This window comes from Medicago truncatula, chromosome 2 (genome assembly GCF_003473485.1).
Source record: "Medicago truncatula cultivar Jemalong A17 chromosome 2, MtrunA17r5.0-ANR, whole genome shotgun sequence".
NCBI classification, from domain to species: Eukaryota; Viridiplantae; Streptophyta; class Magnoliopsida; order Fabales; family Fabaceae; genus Medicago; species Medicago truncatula.
Window position 1 is genome coordinate 517,864 of NC_053043.1, and position 17,556 is coordinate 535,419.

Consider the following 17,556-nt stretch of genomic DNA (forward strand, 5'->3'; position numbering starts at 1 on the left):
ATAAAGCGCATCAATCCTTATCCTATGAAGCTTGATCATAGCTCTGTTGGGGTGGATAGCTCTGCTTGTTTACAAGGGCAGTGTTATAATCCGGCAACACATGGATAACTCCGGGCATACCTGTTGAAAAGCACAACAATCCAAAATCATTTTCTATTGTCTCAACTAAAATAGGTCAATGAAATCTAAGGGTCCGTTGTAATAGTTTTTTTTTTTCTTTTAAGAATGATTTATATTATGTATCATTTTTTGGCTATAATTTTGTAAAAAAGGCTTCAAATGTAAATTGATTCAAACAACTTATCTTAAAAAATTATTTTAAGTATTTAATCATTTTGCAATGCCAAAATATCTTTTTTAATTTATAACAAATGAGTTTGAAATAATTTCTACTCTTTTTTGAGTAACTTTTCATAAAAATCATTTTTAGAAACACAAGCTAAAAATCACTTTTTTTCCCCTAATCTATAACAGACAGACCCTAAAAAACAAATACCTTCAAATTTCTTGGACTCTTCTTCAGTCATAACAGCTTGAAATCCAGGGTAAGTGGTTGTTTTGCAAGCATAAATCTTCTTCTTCGCCTCTTCCACTCTAAAAAAATCACACGCATTCAAGTTTTTTTCTTTCCTTAATCTTAAATTTTGTATTGATAATAGTAAAAAAACCACAACCTGATATTGAGACCCTTAGCACAAGTTTCTTCATACAAACGAATCATTTCTTCAGGAGTAGGTTTGTTATCTTTGGGAAAATCAAAAACGATGAACCAATGATTGTAATCGCAGCCTTCATCATCATCATCATCATCAAAGAGGATTTGCGATGTCTCCCTGTAGTGAGAAGACAAGAGAGAAATCAAGGTTGATCTGAATGAACGGGATTGAAAGCCGTCGAGAACATTGATCGATTTAGAAAGTGAAAGTGGTGATGAAATGGAACCGGTGATTGGGACCGAAAGCCAAGTAGCAGTAGCTGAGAAGGAGTGGTGGAGGCCGGAGAGTGATCTCATGCTACGGCGGATGAGAATTTGCGATGACGCCATGGTGATTGGAGATAATAGTAGGGTTTTAGAGAGTTTAGGGTTTTGGGAAGCTTATTGAAATGAAACTATATCACGTGAACCTTTTTTTTTTTTTTTTTTTTTTTAAGTAGTCTTCTGCTACAAATTCATAGCGTGAATAAATCTGGTGTGGTGGTTCGAACCCCGCTCTTGCCGATATTATATTATACATTGTCCCACATCAACTCAGTTGAACTCATGGAACACTAAAAACATTAAATTAACAACAGAAAACAAAACGTTTTATCTAATTGCAATGTCAACATCATTAACTATTACAAAATCTTGAAAAATATACAGAGATACTTTTTCATCGGTTTTAACAAAACTTCTTTATTTGTGTATTTTAACACAAGAAAAATAAGTGACTTTTTATATTAAATGCTTATCAAAAAATGTGTTTGGCCGAACTTCTTCTTTTATTGTGTGAAAAAGTCTGAAATAAGCTGGAACAAACGCTTGGAGATCGAAATATAAAAATGTAACTTTTGAAAAAGTTTTTGTTTCATTATAATTGCTACTTTGAATGATACAACCACATCATTTAATTGTACATTATCCTTTTTTGATAAAATTTACTTTCTTTTGCCTCTTCCAAGAAAACAACCCACATCATCATTTAAGCGTAAATATTTAGGAGCTGATTTTCGCCACTCTTCTTCAAGTATTTGTGCACCAATGATTATATACCAAACTTTGTTTAAGTCCTCAAGTTACATAAAATAAAATTTACACTCACTATTATTATTAAGCACTTGATATTTCACCACTTTTGATTTTATCCTTCATCCAATTTTAAGCGATAACCTCTTTAACTATTTTGTCAAAATATAGATTCAACTTATGAAATATGATACTGTTTTTTTTTTCAAACACATATTTTCTTCATCCTTTGCACAAATCTTTAACCATCATCTAACAACCTTAGCAATTGTGTAAAATGTACTTCTCCTTCATCTTCAATAACAGCATTTTAATAAAATTAAATATACTGCATGATTTTTTTTTTTTTTTTTTTTTAGGGAAATGTGCTTATAACAATTGGGTATATGAAAATAAATAGCGGGACTAGCGAGAAATGTGGCTTCTCTTGCAAGAGTGTGAGCCACCACATTAACTTGTAAAAGTTGAAGCTTGTAAAGGAGTTGAAATGAACAAAATCGAAATAACAAATTATTAAAATTGGCCTACTTAAAATGTTGTTATAAAAAGAGACTGAAGAGAAGAAAAAACATTTGCAAAGATGAAACCTGCATAAAAAAATGATTGGATGAAGAAACATCCAGACTAGAATCACATTTACCTCCCAAGGTAAAGGAGCTCATTCTCATATTGGTAGTGAATCAACATATGGTTTATTAAGAAATGATTGGTTTTCAGGTTTTGATCAGTTTCGAGTAAGTTTTATTTGATTTCTTGGTCAATTAAATAGTTCGTGTTCTACTGTCAAAAAGTACAAAGAACTTAGACAAGCTATTCAAGAAGCTAAGAATAAACATCCAAACATTAAGAGAAGAATTACATGAAATGCTGAAGCATTTGTACATGAAAGAAATAAAATGTAGCTAAAAAGAGAAAGGAGCTTATATATTTATCGAGAGGGAAGTGGGTTGGTGGTAACATATTCAGGAAAAAAACAGCTTTGCATTTGCGACAGGTTTCCGTCCACTGGTTTGCATTTGCATGGGCCGAAAATTCGCCACAAATGTTTGCGAGGGCAATATTTGCATGGGAGCTTTGTCCACCGCAAATTTGCATTTGCGTGGGCTTTTTGTGTGGGATTTTGATACACGCTAATTCCATACATTCTTGCAGTGGTACTACTACAACAAATGCTGAAGAAATATGGGTGCAAAGAAGAACTTGTATAATGTCATACTTTTGTAAGCAAATCAAAAGTTTTTCAGAAACATCTTGTTCTTTCCTTCTTGATTTTCTTTGCTTATGTAAAAAAAAAATCATTTATTTTGTGTAGATGCCAGCTGAGAGCTCTTGTAGTAGGTCATTTTTTTATAGAAACATTGCTCCAGCTGCAACATGTTCTCGGTGCAATCTACATGAAGAGACTTTCCTTCATTGTATGCGTGATGTCAACACTCGAAAAGCATTTGGCATTACTCAGGTTTCAATTACCCGAACTTTTTCTCTACCATGGTTGATCATGATTGGCTTAAGAATGGTGTTCTGGGTCCCAATTCCTTTCTTTTCGTGGTTGTTCTTTGGTAGGCCTGGCGCCATCGAAACAACATGGCTCCATTAACAAAATATGGCCCATAAATAAGATTCAACATGCAGAATATGATTGAAACTTTCAAAGCATGCTTCATTCCAACATCCCGGATAGGCTCATAAAGTGGAATAATAGCAATCACTCTTCGTCATTCTTAATGCTGACGGAAGCTACCAAGGCTCTCCTATTAGAGCTGGATTCGGTGGTGTCTTAAGAACTAATGATGGTTTTTACTTATCAATTTTTTTGGGTTATATCATCCACAATTCTTCTGATATTCTTCAACCTGGATTACTTTCTATCTATTAGGGTCTTTTGTTAGCTAAAACGATGGATATTGATGAGCTGGTTTTTTATTCTAACTCCTTACATAGTATAAATCTCATTAAAGGTCCACCCATGAAGTACCATGTCCATGTTGTTTTGATTCAAGACATAAAAGAGTTGATCGAGCAAAGTAATATCACTATTTACTACACACTTCATGAAGGGAATCAATGTCTGGATTTTAAAGCATACCAATACAACTACTTATCTGCAAAACTATTTTCACATACTATGCCTCACCTAGTGGCAGACCCAATTTTTTTTTAATAGTGGAGGCGTTTCATTTTTAAAAGCGTAAATATACATCACAAATTGGTCTCTCAATTTGCCATATTTTAGCAATATTGAATTTTTTTTATCATTTTCAATCTCAATGTAAAAACATTCATCTCTATATAAGTAACTAGACAATAATTTAACAACTCATTCTTGATAATATTCATAACATAAGAAAAATGGAGTGGAATCCCCTCAAAATTTGGACTACTAATAACAAGTTTCTATATACTAAGTATGAATATAATGTGGTCCTAATCAAATATCAATATTCAATATCTCAACTTTTGTGTAGACATGAGCCCTACAACCTTGTGTTTGGCTCCGCCCCTAACAACTAGTTCTTTACACCAAATCCACAGCTCTTATAGCCATCATCTCCCTTGATATGAGAATTGTGAAAATTGCTTACATGAGGCTGTATGATCTTACCAAATAACATAATTGAACCATCACTGTCATTTTTGGTGTTGCAATTGTGAGTCGCAGGAAACTTTGTTTCAGAGGAGTTCAAAATAATATGGCTATGTATAGGACCTGATATGGAAACAAGATCATGCCTCACTCGCTGTATATCAACAGGAAAACCATCACCATTCAATAATGTTTCCTTTTTATCACTTAGTTGGGCAGAACTTTGAGTAGTTCTAAATTTTTTTGTTTGGGGGAATGGCGTCGGAGCAGGTTTGTGAGAAATAAGCTCAACCCACCACGGGTTGACACGTCTTGGAATTTGCGAGACTTGAAATTCATCCCAATTAACCTAAGATATTCAAATAAAAAATGGTAAGAATGTTGATCAGTTGCAATATGTGATAAATTATAGAATACAAGATTAAACCCAAAACCATTAGCCACAATGCACCACTGTTCAAATAAAGTCTAAATTGTCATTAAAAAAGTATAATTTCTAAATTCCCTAACCTTAAAATCTATCTTATATGACAGAAGCAATACCTTTAATGAGTCATTTAACTATAGATGAAACTTTGGTATAAACTTTAACTGTAATGCTTAATGATCTATACAAATGTTCTAACATTGAGACTTATCATATAGGGCACGAAACAATATAGAGCAAGGCAACCTACATTTCAAATATCATTTTTTATTAAAATTAATTAATAGTTTTTTTTTTTTTTTTGACATGTTAAGTAGTAGAAGTTGAGTGCTTATTAGATACTAACATTAAAAAAGGAGTGATGGATGTCTATGAGATCCAATTAAGTATTCAAATATACCGAGAGCTCTAGTGTGAATGTTTTAAGTCTTATAATTTTAAATTGAATTTAAATGAAATGCAATATCGATTGGTGTAAAAGTTTTACACCGTCATCAATCAAAATCTAGTGTTTTGCCACACCATGTCACTCTTGCAAAGGTATAGCATTTCATGAACTGTCATCTAATTATAGATATAGCATTAAGCATTGGACATGCAACAACTTTAAAAACTCTTATGAAGAGTTTGCACACCCGGTTTACATCAATTGTGTGTAAAGCAAACCCGGTTTATACCAAAAAAAAAGAATCATTTATCAACTTCAACTAAATACTAGATACTATGAAGCACGAACACATCAGATTAAACGTCTCCTGATGTCTGACACACGTCGGTGTGTGATACCGATACGACACAGACACATACGATTCTATTATATGATTTTCTTAAATTTATTATTGATTTCAAAGTGTCATGTCTATGTCGTATCTAAATTCTAATGTCTGCTTGTGTTTCATAGCTGGATAATATTATGCATAAGATCCAAGAAAAGAAAAGGAAACTATACCTGAAGCATGCGCCATAAATTAGAAGTACGAGATACAATAGAGATTGTCCCTTGATATGGGATCCTTGAAGATTTATCAGTCTTCATCTTAACTCTCATTCTAGGGTTCCATTGAATCTTCATTGATTCATCAACAACATTACCATCCACTACAAAATCACACCAATCATCACCTTGGGGATAGTAAACAATTTCAAATGCCTTGTTCTCTTCCGCCAACTTCAATGCCTCCATTACTGCCTTCTCCAACTCATCCTTCTTCTGCTCTGCAGCCGCTGCAACAAACTGCGTGTTCCTGCGAATTCCAACGAATATCTTTCCCGTTGAGTCTTTCATGAAAATAACAGAATCTCCGGCTACGAGTTTCTTCCTCTTAACAAACGAATTCCATTCAGAGATATATAACATGTTTCTCTTGGGAAACCCGCGGCAGACATGGTAAAACTTTGAAACTTCACCATGAACGTCGGTAACGAACAGGTGTTGAGACGAGGATTCGGCCTCTAGGTCAAGCTGCGGGAAGACATTATCGGCACAAAAGCGAGGTATGTGGAATGACCGAGCGTTGTTAACATCAGAACGAGTGAGAGTCTTGACAAAGGAAACAACTTCATTGCGGTCGTTGAGATTGGCAACCTCTTCTTTAGGGTTTTCAAGATGGACATCGTTGGTTATTGGAGTAAGTAGAAGTTTAACAAAGACCTCATCCGTGTGAGGATCGGCAAGGAGATCAACAGCGGAGACAATACAAAGAGTGAAAGGACGAAAACTTTGTAGAAAAGAGTGTGTGTGAGTAATGGAGGAAGAAGAAGGAGAAGCGTTTTCTAGGTGACCTTGTGGGAAATAATAAACCCTTGAATGCAACTTTGGAATTTTGACGGCAGCGGTAGCACATGTGTGCCAGATTTCTGGACGCACATGCGATGGTTGCTTCTGAAGAGACATGGCGGGGCGGCAGAAAAGAACGAAAGGGAAAGTGCTAATAGGATATCTGGAATTGGATGAAGAACCAAAATTGACATGAGAAGCAAGCAAGCGATAAGAAAAGGAAGTACTGACTGACTAGGGTTTTATAACTACTACTTATAGGGTTTTACCCAATATTCTTGGAAAATATCTTTCCAACAAATTCCTCAATCTTTTCATTACATTTTATCTTCTTTTTATAGGTCAATCTTTACTTATATATTTTAATAATATTTTCAGTCTATTTTACAATTATAGGCAAAATCTTTACTTAGCATAACTTTTAAAATTTCAAAATTAAATAAATTACATTCTATTTTAGGAAATTTAAACATTTAGACTAAATATTATTATTTAAAATTTACTTGAAACAACACATCAAAATCATAGACTATATTATCAAAAATAAAATTTTATTGAAAGTGTTGATGGTTAGCTCGTTCAAAATTATAAACTTGTTATCTGAACCAAACTACATTGGAGTTAAACGGGTTCGATCCAAACTCGAACATGTTCGGTAAAATGCGAATTGGGTTGGGTCACCAGGTTGAATAGATCACCAGAACCAATGAACACCCCCTTTGTATTTAATTAATCTCTTAGAATGTGTTTGTTTCAAAGTTATTTTTATAGATTCTTGAAAAAAAAATGATAAAAATATATATTTCTATGTTATAATTTTAGTAAATTTTATTTCTGGGTATAAAATGTTTTTGGGAATATAAAAAAATTCCAAAGAAAATGGTGAGAATAAAATTCCCGTGAAGATGAGAATAAATTTAGGTATAAGACCCTACTCAACTGACAATGTCAATGTTGTTATAATTAATACAATAATATTAATTTGTATGCTTGACTAAGGCTTGTTTGGTTATGTCTGTAAGATCTAGCTCAACCAGCAATGTTGATATTGCTAGTGTGAACTTCACCTGATTCAAACCTAGGATCTTTGTGTGTTTGATGTTGCTAAAATGTTGATTGATCTATCATTTCATGCTCAATATCGTTCATGACATAACTGTAGATCTAATCAATCATCACTCAGTCACTCGATCATTCAATTTACTCGTTCAACTTGATTCGCTCAATCAATTGCATAATCATTTGATTTTCTCAATCAATCACACAACTATAGAATCAATTGATTCACTAAATTCCTTAACCTTTTCTAATCAGCTCATTTGAAATCATACATAGTCGCTTGAGTTGAAGATTGAATTGTTTGAACTAAATCTCGTGTGATAGATGTTTTCAATCGTTGGATGAGAAACACAAATTGTGACGATTTCAAACGCTTGCACCGAAGAACAAAATGGTCAATGATTTGAATTTCATGCCTTAAACCTCCCCAATTAAGTACGATTTTCAATAATACATTGTTTTTTAATTTCAACCTTGGCTTTCATTATGCATATTTGAAAATTTATATTTGATTCAGAGACTATTATAATATTCTAAAGGTCTCTATGACAATTCATTAAATAAGGATACACATTATTTGAGTTAAACATATGGATAAAAAATTGTGACAGAAAATATTTGGATAACCAAAACTTGCTGAAAAATTTTAGACGGATTAAAATCTAGATTTTGTACATTTCACGTTAATACAATGGGTGAGTGAACGATAATGGTTAAAAAAATAAAATAAGAAAACGAGTAGTTTAAACCTTCACAATCTCAGCACAAAGTATTGCAGAGATGACACATGGGAGCTTGGATTACAAGTATGGAAGGCAGTAGATCGAAGAAGGAAGTAGCCGGATAGAGGGTGGATCAAATGTAATATCGATGGAGTTGTTGTCAATAGTCTTCAAAAAGCTATTTGTGTTGGGGTTATTAGAGATGATTTTGGTGCTTTGGTCTGCGGTATTTCTCGTAATTTGGGTGTTTGTTCAGTGCTTTGGTCTGCGGTATTTCTTCAAAAAGTTTAATTTTGTAATCTATCACCATATATGGTAGCTGTAAAATAATTATTTGTACCACTTTAATTAATTGTAATTTTTCTTTTAATTTTCTATGCTGTGAACATTTTGGATTTTAGGGGAAGAGGGTCTTGTGAATTTGGAGTTCAACCTTGAATTAAATATAATCTAGGAAAAAATTATTCTGCTCAAAAATCAAATTCGGATTCTCCCAAACTATTTATTTTTATTTTTATTTTTAAAGCAAGCTACAAGTAACTAGTGACCATTACAATAACTTATGTTCAATGACAAGAAAAAGTAATACAATATGTGTCCTTCGGTGAAGCCTAGATTACCCTATCTTGTTTAGGGTGTATTTACCCTTTCAAGATATCAATCAATCAAAATGTAATATACAAATGTAATATTAAATGTCAAATAAATGAGTCAATATTTTCTATAAATAAAAAATTAATTTTAATCCTAAGGTAACATTTAATTTAATTATATATTTAGGTTTTCAATCTTAATTAATTTACACTATAGGTCTTGCAAAAATTAAAATTTCACATCAAATCCAACCCATCATATAACACTAAAGGTCATTTATCTTATTTATTTGTAACACATTAGTCCTTTATCATTTTTTTTGTCCCATTTAGGTCCTTTATCTATTAAAATATGCACAAGTTAATCCTTTTCTTCATTTTTCTATTAAAAAAACATGAAAATATTAATTTTATTAATAACTTTGTTTTATAAAATACTCCCTCCGTCCCAAATTGTATGTCGCCTTAGGAAAAAAAATTTGTCCCAAATTATATGTCGCTTTACAATACCAATGTAACATTAATGTTACTTTTCCTATTATAACCTTAGCTATTTATTACTCTCTTCTTTCAATTCTTTCATTTATCTTTCCCATATTATTTATTAAGGACAATTTTGTAAAACAACTCATAATATCTCTTTTCCATACAATATTAATTGCATTTCTTAATATGTGTGAAATACCTAAAACGTCATACAATTTGGGACGGAGGGAGTATTTTTTAATATAAATAAATAAATTCATAAACCCTATGAACATTTCATCCTCATATTCATCATCTGCATCTTCTTCCTTAAATCAAAAAAATTGTCCATCCAAATAAACCTTCAAATTCCTTAAATATTTCTACTTCCATCTTCTTCTAAACTTAAAATTCAAAATACTCAAATTTTATAAACCTTAAGTTTGCCAAACCCATAAATCTGAATTTTGGATTTAAAGAAAGAAACCGAGAATTCAAAGTATCGGGTTTCTTGTTTTCTATGAAATTTGATTATAATGGTGTTTGATGTGAACTTGGCGAGGATTGTGCATATGAGCTAGCTGTTTAGCTTTTTAGATTCTTAACCTTTTTGGATTTTGGACTAGTGCTATACGATGGTATAAACAATTTCTTATTGTTGCAGGAACCTCGCCTTCACTACCATCAGAGATAGGAAAGCTATAGGGAAAGTGATGATTGTATTTGATGAGAAAATTACAAGATCTAAGTTGTGATGATCTTTACTAAAACTATGCTTGAGCACTCAAACATGAGAGGTTCACTATCCAAATTGTGAGATTTTTTCTTTAAATCCAAAATCCAAATTTATGGGTTTGGTAAAATTAGGGTTTATGAAATTTGGGGATTTTGAATTTTGTGATTAGAAGATGGAAGTGAAAATATTTAAGGAATTTGAAGGTTTATTTGGATGGACAATTTTTTTGATTTAAGGAAGAAGATGAAGATGATGAATATGAGGATGAAATGTTTATAGGGTTTATGAATTTATTTATTAATAAAATTAATATTTTCATGGTTTTTTAATAGAAAAATGAAGAAAATGATTAACTTGTGCACATTTTAATAGATAAGGGACCTAAATGGGACCAAAAAAAAAAGATAAAGGACTAATGTGTTACAAATAAATAAGATAAATGACATTGTAATTTTTGTATATTACATTTTGATTGGTTGATATCTTAAAGAGGTAAATATCATCTAAACAATAGAGGGTAATGTAGAAAAAAAACCTTGTCCTTTATTGGTGAGCAGGAATTAATATTTCCATCGTTAAATTATTATTGAACTTCCTTTTCCCTGTCTTTTTAGCAGTTTGCTATATTTATATAAATTAATTAATGCCATACCGGTTTTTCTTAGAGGGACCGGGACCCCTTGGTCCCTTGCAACTTACCATCTAAAAGTTGTTTGTAACAACAACCTTGGAGAATGAAAAACTCTCCATGTGCATGGTACCATGTGTGTGTCACAGACAGCACCAATGCATTGCACGTAACTTTGACAATAACTATAAACAAAAGAGTTTCATTAATTAATATATGATCAAATCAAAAGTGAGTAGGATCTATACTTGCATATTCAATATTTTAATTAATGTCCTCTCTCCACATATATGCACCTTTCAACTAAATTAAATTAATCATATAAAACAAAACACTCTCAGATTGAGCTTCTCTTTTTCCTTCCTGGATCCCATCTGCTCTTCATTTTAATGAACTAAAGACTGTGTTCTGTTGATGTAAGAAGAAATATTATAATGGAACATGCTGTGGAGCAAGGTCGTTCTCTAGCTGAGACACCTACATATTCAGTTGCCTCCGTTGTTACTGTCATGGTCTTTGTTTGCTTCTTGGTTGAGCGTTCTATCTACCGTTTTGGAAAGGTAAACAAAAACATACAAACTCATTTCTCTAAAAGGAGCCTTTTGTTTAAGCAATTATTCATCCCTAATTAACTACTTGGCATGATAGAATAGTTATTGTTGAAATTGGTTTCTATTTCACATAAGCAAGCAGCTCAAGAAGCAATAATGTAAAATAGTCACATGAACTGCCAAAAGTAATTAATGACATGTTCCTATGTTCTCTATGTTACTATGTATCTGCTGACAAATTTATTACTCCATTCTGATATTAATTAGGTGCCAGCATGCATCCTCATTCTTTTATTTTTATTTTTTAGCCTCTAGATTTTGTTGGCTAGTCATATCAACAAGCTCTCCTAATAAATTTGAACAGTAGAATTTAACTGTGGAATGTTGCTTGGACCAATAAAACAACAAGTAGTTTCTTAAATCTCATGAGGACACGAAACTTATTTTTCTTGGCTATGCAGTGGTTGAAGAAGACAAGAAGGAAGGCACTTTTTGCTTCTCTGGAGAAAATTAAAGAAGGTAATTAAAGATGTTGTTCCTACCAACTAGCTCAAAAACATTGAGTTAAGGACACCAGGGTGATTGTGTTACACTATGTTTTATGTGCTTGATTGGAAAGTGAGAAAGAAAACCACTGAAAAAATTACCAGTGTCTAAGATTGGTGTGTGAGAGTTCCTGCAATAGCAATAAAGCTTGATCTAACTTAGATATAGATATCATCTTTGTATCAGTAGCAGAGAATTTTATTTTTTCCAGTGTGAACATTCAATAATAATATGCTTACCTTATTTCAGTTTTCTATCAGAATCTTTGGCAACTTCATTGTTTTTTTTTTTATTATATATATTTAATTAACTTGAACTGATCCTTGTTGATAGAGCTGATGCTGCTTGGGCTTATCTCTTTGTTGTTGGCACAAAGCGCGAGATGGATCTCTGAAATTTGTGTAAATTCATCACTTTTCAGCAGTCGATTCTATACCTGCTCTGAACAAGACCTTCCCATGATTGAGCATGTCATGATTGTAAACTCTTCATCTTTCTCTGATGAAACTACTATTCCTAAGGGGCTATATAGTGGTGCACTCCATCAATGTGGAGAGGTAATATAGCATTCTTCAATTGTAAAATGAAGGATGTTATATCTTGTGTTGAAAAAACTGAGATTAAATGCTGTTTCTTTGCAACACTACAAATAGTTCTTCTAAAATATTAATTGGTGAATGCAGGGTCATGAACCATTTGTTTCATATGAAGGTCTTGAACAGCTGCACCGGTTTTTATTTGTTCTCGGGATCACTCATGTTCTGTATAGTTGTCTCGCTGTTGGTTTAGCGATGAGCAAGGTCAGTCATTAAAATTTCCAGTTTATTATATTTATAGGACTATGTATGATATAAATTAATTCAATATGGGTATCTACTAGAGTTCAATAGAAGAATGAACATGTTTCTTATATTTTCTACCCATTGGTGGAACTTGAGGTGTCAAAGTGAGTTGCATAGATTTTGTTGAAGTAGCTTAATTAAGCAATGGTAGCATTTGAATAAAAATTTGTTTCATACTAATAAAGAAATATAAATGCGTGAGTTGCATAATTTTTTTATCATTACAGCAAATGTATATGAGTTTCATAAGTATGATGTGGTATTGTGGTGACCAATTGATAGAAGTGTATGAAACTCAGAGTGAGTTCTTTAAAATATGACCATTGGAGATGCTCTAAGTAGCGTAGCGTCTTTACTTGAGTATTTACTAGCAAAGTATTTCACATTACCTTTCATATGTTAAGTAAGCAGTGGTTTAGTTTTTCTGTGGCATGTGTTTGTAGATCTATAGTTGGTGCAGATGGGAAAATCAGGCTACCATGGCTCTTATTGATGGAAATTTGCAAGGTAAACATCATAGAAATCAAATGTTGCTTCATTGATGACACCAACCTTTGTACTGTTAGAACTTTGTCAATGCCAAAACAATTGACTGAAGGGAAAAATTTCCACTGCTTGTTTCTAATGTAATAATTTTTCATCATAATCACACTATGGCGTCATTTGATCCATGTAGCAGATCACACTTAATGGGATAAGGCTTTGTTGTTGTTTCTGTTATAATCACATCTCATATACTTTAATTGATTTTGTTCTACAGGTAAGAACAACAAAGTGATGAGGCGGCAAACAACCTTTGTTTTCCATCATGCATCTCATCCCTGGAGCAGGAATCCTATACTGATATGGATGGTAATTACACATCCTTACTTATTGTTTTGCTAGCAATTGAACCAATCATTGCATCTTTCTAGTTGAAAAATATATCAGTTTCGAAAGTATGACAAGATAATGAAATAACCTTTTTACTTCTAAATATGCTTAATATCAACCTTATACTTACATATTTTAGGGTGATAACTCACAGTGATCTGACCTTGCATTGCAGCTATGTTTTCTGCGTCAGTTTAGGAGTTCTATACAAAAATCAGATTACCTTGCACTCCGTCTTGGTTTCATCACTGTAAGTTTTTCTATTTGTTGAGTGTTTCTCTTCTTCCTTCTTTTGATTTCTTCTTCCTCACTGATATAATTTATTTTATACCACTAGTCTTATTTATTCCCTACTTTGTAAATTTTCAGGAACATAAATTGCCATTATCATATGATTTTCATAAATATATGGTTAGAAGCATGGAAGACGAATTTCATGGCATTCTAGGAATAAGGTATGAACCCTTTTGAATAGAAGTGTATTTTTATTTATCAATTCATGCATACTGTTTAAAGAAAAGCATGTTGAGGTGATAATTACCTCCTTGAACTTTGCAGCTGGCCGCTTTGGGTTTATACTATAGTCTGCATCTTTGTGAACATCCATGGTAACTTTCCTTTTTCATAATAGAACATGTGTAGACTGAATGAAGTGTCTTTGTGGATTTCATCAATTAATTGAGTTTCTAAATTTGCAGGTCTGAATATATACTTCTGGCTCTCCTTCATCCCTGCAATTGTATGTATAATAATCTGTTCATGCTTTTCAATAAAATTAAAATGAAGCAGATTTTTGAAAATCATTATGGTTAACATATGATTTCTCTACGCGTAAAAGCTTGTGATGTTAATAGGTACAAAACTTCAACATGTTGTATCCATTTTAGCACTTGAAATCTGGCAGCAGCAGGGTCCTAGTGCCAGAACACAAGTAAAGCCGCGCGATGGTCTTTTTTGGTTCAAAAAACCAGATATATTGTTATGGATCATACAGTTTGTGATATTTCAGGTAAAATATGTAATGCATTTATAATTATTTGGTAACCGCGTCATTCTTCACAGTTGCTTTCCTATTTGTCCTTATTTTCTCTATTGTTCATGCAGAATGCCTTTGAAATGGCCTCATTTATATGGACATTGGTAAGATTTAAATTTTTCATGAATGTATCTATGCCTACATTTGTTCCATTACTTGAATTAATCTGCTTAAGGCCTTCTTTCATTCTTTGATCATTTTTTCCTGTATGTCTATGTCTAGTGGGGATTTAAAGAAAAATCATGCTTCATGAGACACCATTACATGATCATCATTCGGTTGACATCAGGGTTAGTTTCAATGTTTCATCTCTTTCTAAGGAATTCTTTGTTCTCCTTAATTGACTTATTTTCCAGATTCTACAAAACTTTTCAATTTCATACTCTTAGATGCTCTCATTTCTTAATTTGCATTGCAGCGTTCTTGTTCAGTTTTGGTGTAGCTATATGACAGTGCCCCTGAATGTAATAGTTTCACAGGTTCGTTTTAAACTTTCTCTCCATAAAGTTCTGTTAAAATTAGATTTTTACAAATATGTCTAGTGCACATTTTCTTCTCTAATATTTTGAAACATTGTTCTAACAAAAATTTGGAAACTGTGAATTTATATGATATTCATTCTTTATAACTGCAGATGGGATCGCGATGCAAGAAAGCTCTAGTGACGGAGAGTGTTAGAGATTCCTTACACAGTTGGTGTAAGAGAGTAAAACAGAAGTCTAAGCATGATCATTCGCTGCATTCACATACTGCTAGATCAATATGTTCCTTAGAATCAACGATCGATGAGAGGGACGAGATAACAGTGGTATCCGGCACGCTAACTCGAACAACTTCCTTAGACTTAGAGTCTTTGAATCAGATAACAGTAACTTCAGTAGACCAGCTGAATTTTTCTAACAATCTTCAAGATTCAACCGATCTGTCCGAACCCGTACATATTAATTCGCACTACAACGATGTTATCAACGGAGAGGAGGCTAAAGTTGAGACTCTTCTTGACTTGTTTCACAAAACATGATCACTTTTATGTTTCATATTTTAATTTCTATTGCATAGCAAGAAGGAATTCTGTAGAGTAGTATAGTATAGATTTTCAAATCATGCTTGAACTCTATGATGCATAGATGTATATCATATCATATATAACACTATTAGAAGAAATAAATATATATAACTAAACTTAAAGATGGATTTTGAGACAGATTTCATATTTTTCCTCTCGAGAATTTTATTTATATTTTCCTTCCTAATAGTGCAACTAGTGTGGAATCAAGAAACAAGCTAGTACTGGAGCGACAATTGGATATTGTATATATCACTTTTGAATTATATATATGAAGTTATAAAATGAAGCTGCCATAAAAACTATCATCAATCTCACTCATAATAGTTCAAATCTAATTTGTGACAATTGTAAAATGATTATTAGTGCAGTATTAATTTATGATAATTCAGCTAGTGATGAGACATAACAAAATCCATGCTCAAAACACACAGAAATTTGTATGAGAAAATAAAAATTCATATAATATTGAACCCAAGAAAAGTGTGAGCAAAAAAACATGAATAATAAAGACAGAACAACATTATTAACTTCACATACAAGTGAAGGAATTAATAGAGTTACTACTCATTGTAGAGAGAGAGAGAGAGAGAGAGAGAGAGAGAGAGAGAAAATTTAAAAGCAACAAACATAACATGATAGAGTAATAAAAGTGAATTAAGCAGTGAGTTCTTCTTCCTTGTGAGTCTCAATGGTAACATCAGAAGTAGGGTAAGCAACACATGTAAGAACCCAACCTTCTTCAATCTGATCATCATCAAGGAAAGAACCATCTGACTGATCAACTGCACCAGCAGCAACTTTGCCAGCACATGAAGAACAAGAACCAGCTCTGCATGAGTATGGAAGGTCAATACCAACTTCCTCAGCATGGTCAAGAATGTAAACATCACTTGGACAATCAAATTCTTGAGTTCCTTCTGGTGTAACAAGCTTCACCTTGTAAGTAGCCATTGCAACTGCAAGATCACCACGCTTTCCTGTTTTACTTTTTAAACCAAAACCGCTGGGAAAAGCCTTTGTGGTGGTGCTGATTGACACTGGCATTGGCTGCCTCCTAAGGAAGGAGGTGCTCACTGCAGTTCCATACAAAGCAGGTGTGGTTGCCATTACTATTATTTCTTCTTCTTCTTCTTCTACTTTTTTGGTTTCTAAGGCAAATTAACACTGCTCTGTGTTGTTGATAAATAAGATAGATAGGGGAATGAATGAATAATAAAGGAGCTTGTGTAAAAAGTGTGGTTACAACGAGCTGCTATTTCAACTCCATGCAACCCTATCTACCACGTGGCATTCATTTATGCCTCACTCTATCTATCTCTCTTTAACACCACACATTCTTGGAGAATCCTCGTTGGCACCATCCTCACCGTATATCTTTTAATTTTCAAAGTATGTAAAATCGTATATTATGTAGTGTGGTAACTAATTTTTCACACAACTAGTTTACCTGTTTTTTGTTTTGTTTTAAACCTCTTGTTCTTAGAGGAAGAAGGAACCTTAATTTGATCTTTGATTAAAGTAAAATAATAAGATCAAATTCAAGGTGCTCTTGATTATTACTTTATCCGTTTGTTGTGTATTAATTCAAAAATATATACCATAAGAAACTACCAAGAACAAACAATGCACACAAGCAGACAATTGTGAAAACAGTGTTTTATTTTAATTTTCGCCAAATTCTAACGTAAGATGCTAACTAGAAAGGAGAGGGGGAAAATGCTTTTCTTTTAGTCCACTGAATGTTTATCCTCGCAGTATTGCATTTATATAACCCCACACATTTTTTTGAGAGGTATATAACCCATACATCTTAAAGAAAACCTCCAAATATGGACCAAAATTATCTAAACAGCAAGGATAAGAAGCCGACCAGGCAACAACACAGATTACAAACAGACAAGAGAAATTGAAAATATTCACAT

The 17,556-nt window shown here is 32.8% G+C and overlaps 3 protein-coding genes and 1 non-coding gene across 5 annotated transcripts; 1 reads left to right on the forward strand and 3 right to left on the reverse strand.

Moving 5' to 3' along the window:
• Window positions 1-54: 54 nt before the first annotated feature.
• LOC11433854 (uncharacterized) lies at window positions 55-772 on the reverse strand. The gene is made up of 3 exons (XR_005644038.1): window positions 675-772; window positions 497-594; window positions 55-120 (listed from the first exon to the last, which is right to left on the reverse strand). It is a non-coding gene; the product is annotated as an uncharacterized protein (transcript).
• Window positions 773-4,233: 3,461 nt separating this feature from the next.
• LOC11419766 (auxin response factor 17) lies at window positions 4,234-6,631 on the reverse strand. Its single transcript, XM_003592925.1, has 2 exons — window positions 5,687-6,631; window positions 4,234-4,659 (listed from the first exon to the last, which is right to left on the reverse strand). The coding sequence occupies exons 1-2, from the start codon at window positions 6,629-6,631 to the stop codon at window positions 4,234-4,236; spliced, it is 1,371 nt and encodes a 456-aa protein (XP_003592973.1).
• A 4,354-nt stretch (window positions 6,632-10,985) lies between these two features.
• On the forward strand, window positions 10,986-15,782 carry LOC11421156 (MLO-like protein 4). 2 transcript variants are annotated; one of them, XM_003592926.4, is made up of 15 exons: window positions 10,986-11,277; window positions 11,730-11,787; window positions 12,148-12,371; window positions 12,498-12,614; window positions 13,100-13,163; window positions 13,417-13,508; window positions 13,705-13,779; window positions 13,899-13,984; window positions 14,088-14,137; window positions 14,228-14,268; window positions 14,368-14,538; window positions 14,634-14,669; window positions 14,788-14,855; window positions 14,984-15,044; window positions 15,200-15,782. In XM_003592926.4, exons 1-15 carry the CDS (start codon window positions 11,152-11,154, stop codon window positions 15,584-15,586), a joined length of 1,656 nt encoding a protein of 551 aa, XP_003592974.2. In that variant the 5' UTR covers window positions 10,986-11,151; the 3' UTR covers window positions 15,587-15,782. The 2 variants fall into 2 exon arrangements, with proteins under 2 accessions (XP_003592974.2, XP_039686131.1); XM_039830197.1 differs by lacking the exons at window positions 10,986-11,277; window positions 11,730-11,787 and adding an exon at window positions 11,867-11,930.
• A 286-nt stretch (window positions 15,783-16,068) lies between these two features.
• On the reverse strand, window positions 16,069-16,871 carry LOC11423564 (ferredoxin). Its single transcript, XM_003592927.4, has one exon. It carries the CDS (start codon window positions 16,739-16,741, stop codon window positions 16,289-16,291), a length of 453 nt encoding a protein of 150 aa, XP_003592975.1. The 5' UTR covers window positions 16,742-16,871; the 3' UTR covers window positions 16,069-16,288.
• Between the last annotated feature and the right edge of the window lie 685 nt (window positions 16,872-17,556).

Excerpts from the sequence above, each read along its gene's own strand:
- LOC11419766 (XM_003592925.1), bottom strand. The coding sequence starts at position 6,631 with ATGTCTCTTCAGAAGCAACCATCGCATGTGCGTCCAGAAATCTGGCAC. Across the intron at positions 4,660-5,686 it reads ATTTATGGCGCATGCTTCAG|GTTAATTGGGATGAATTTCA; the intron begins GTATAGTTTCCT and ends TGAATATCTTAG.
- LOC11421156 (XM_003592926.4), top strand. The coding sequence starts at position 11,152 with ATGGAACATGCTGTGGAGCAAGGTCGTTCTCTAGCTGAGACACCTACA. Across the intron at positions 11,278-11,729 it reads CTATCTACCGTTTTGGAAAG|TGGTTGAAGAAGACAAGAAG; the intron begins GTAAACAAAAAC and ends TTGGCTATGCAG. Across the intron at positions 13,780-13,898 it reads TCCGTCTTGGTTTCATCACT|GAACATAAATTGCCATTATC; the intron begins GTAAGTTTTTCT and ends GTAAATTTTCAG.
- LOC11423564 (XM_003592927.4), bottom strand. The coding sequence starts at position 16,741 with ATGGCAACCACACCTGCTTTGTATGGAACTGCAGTGAGCACCTCCTTC.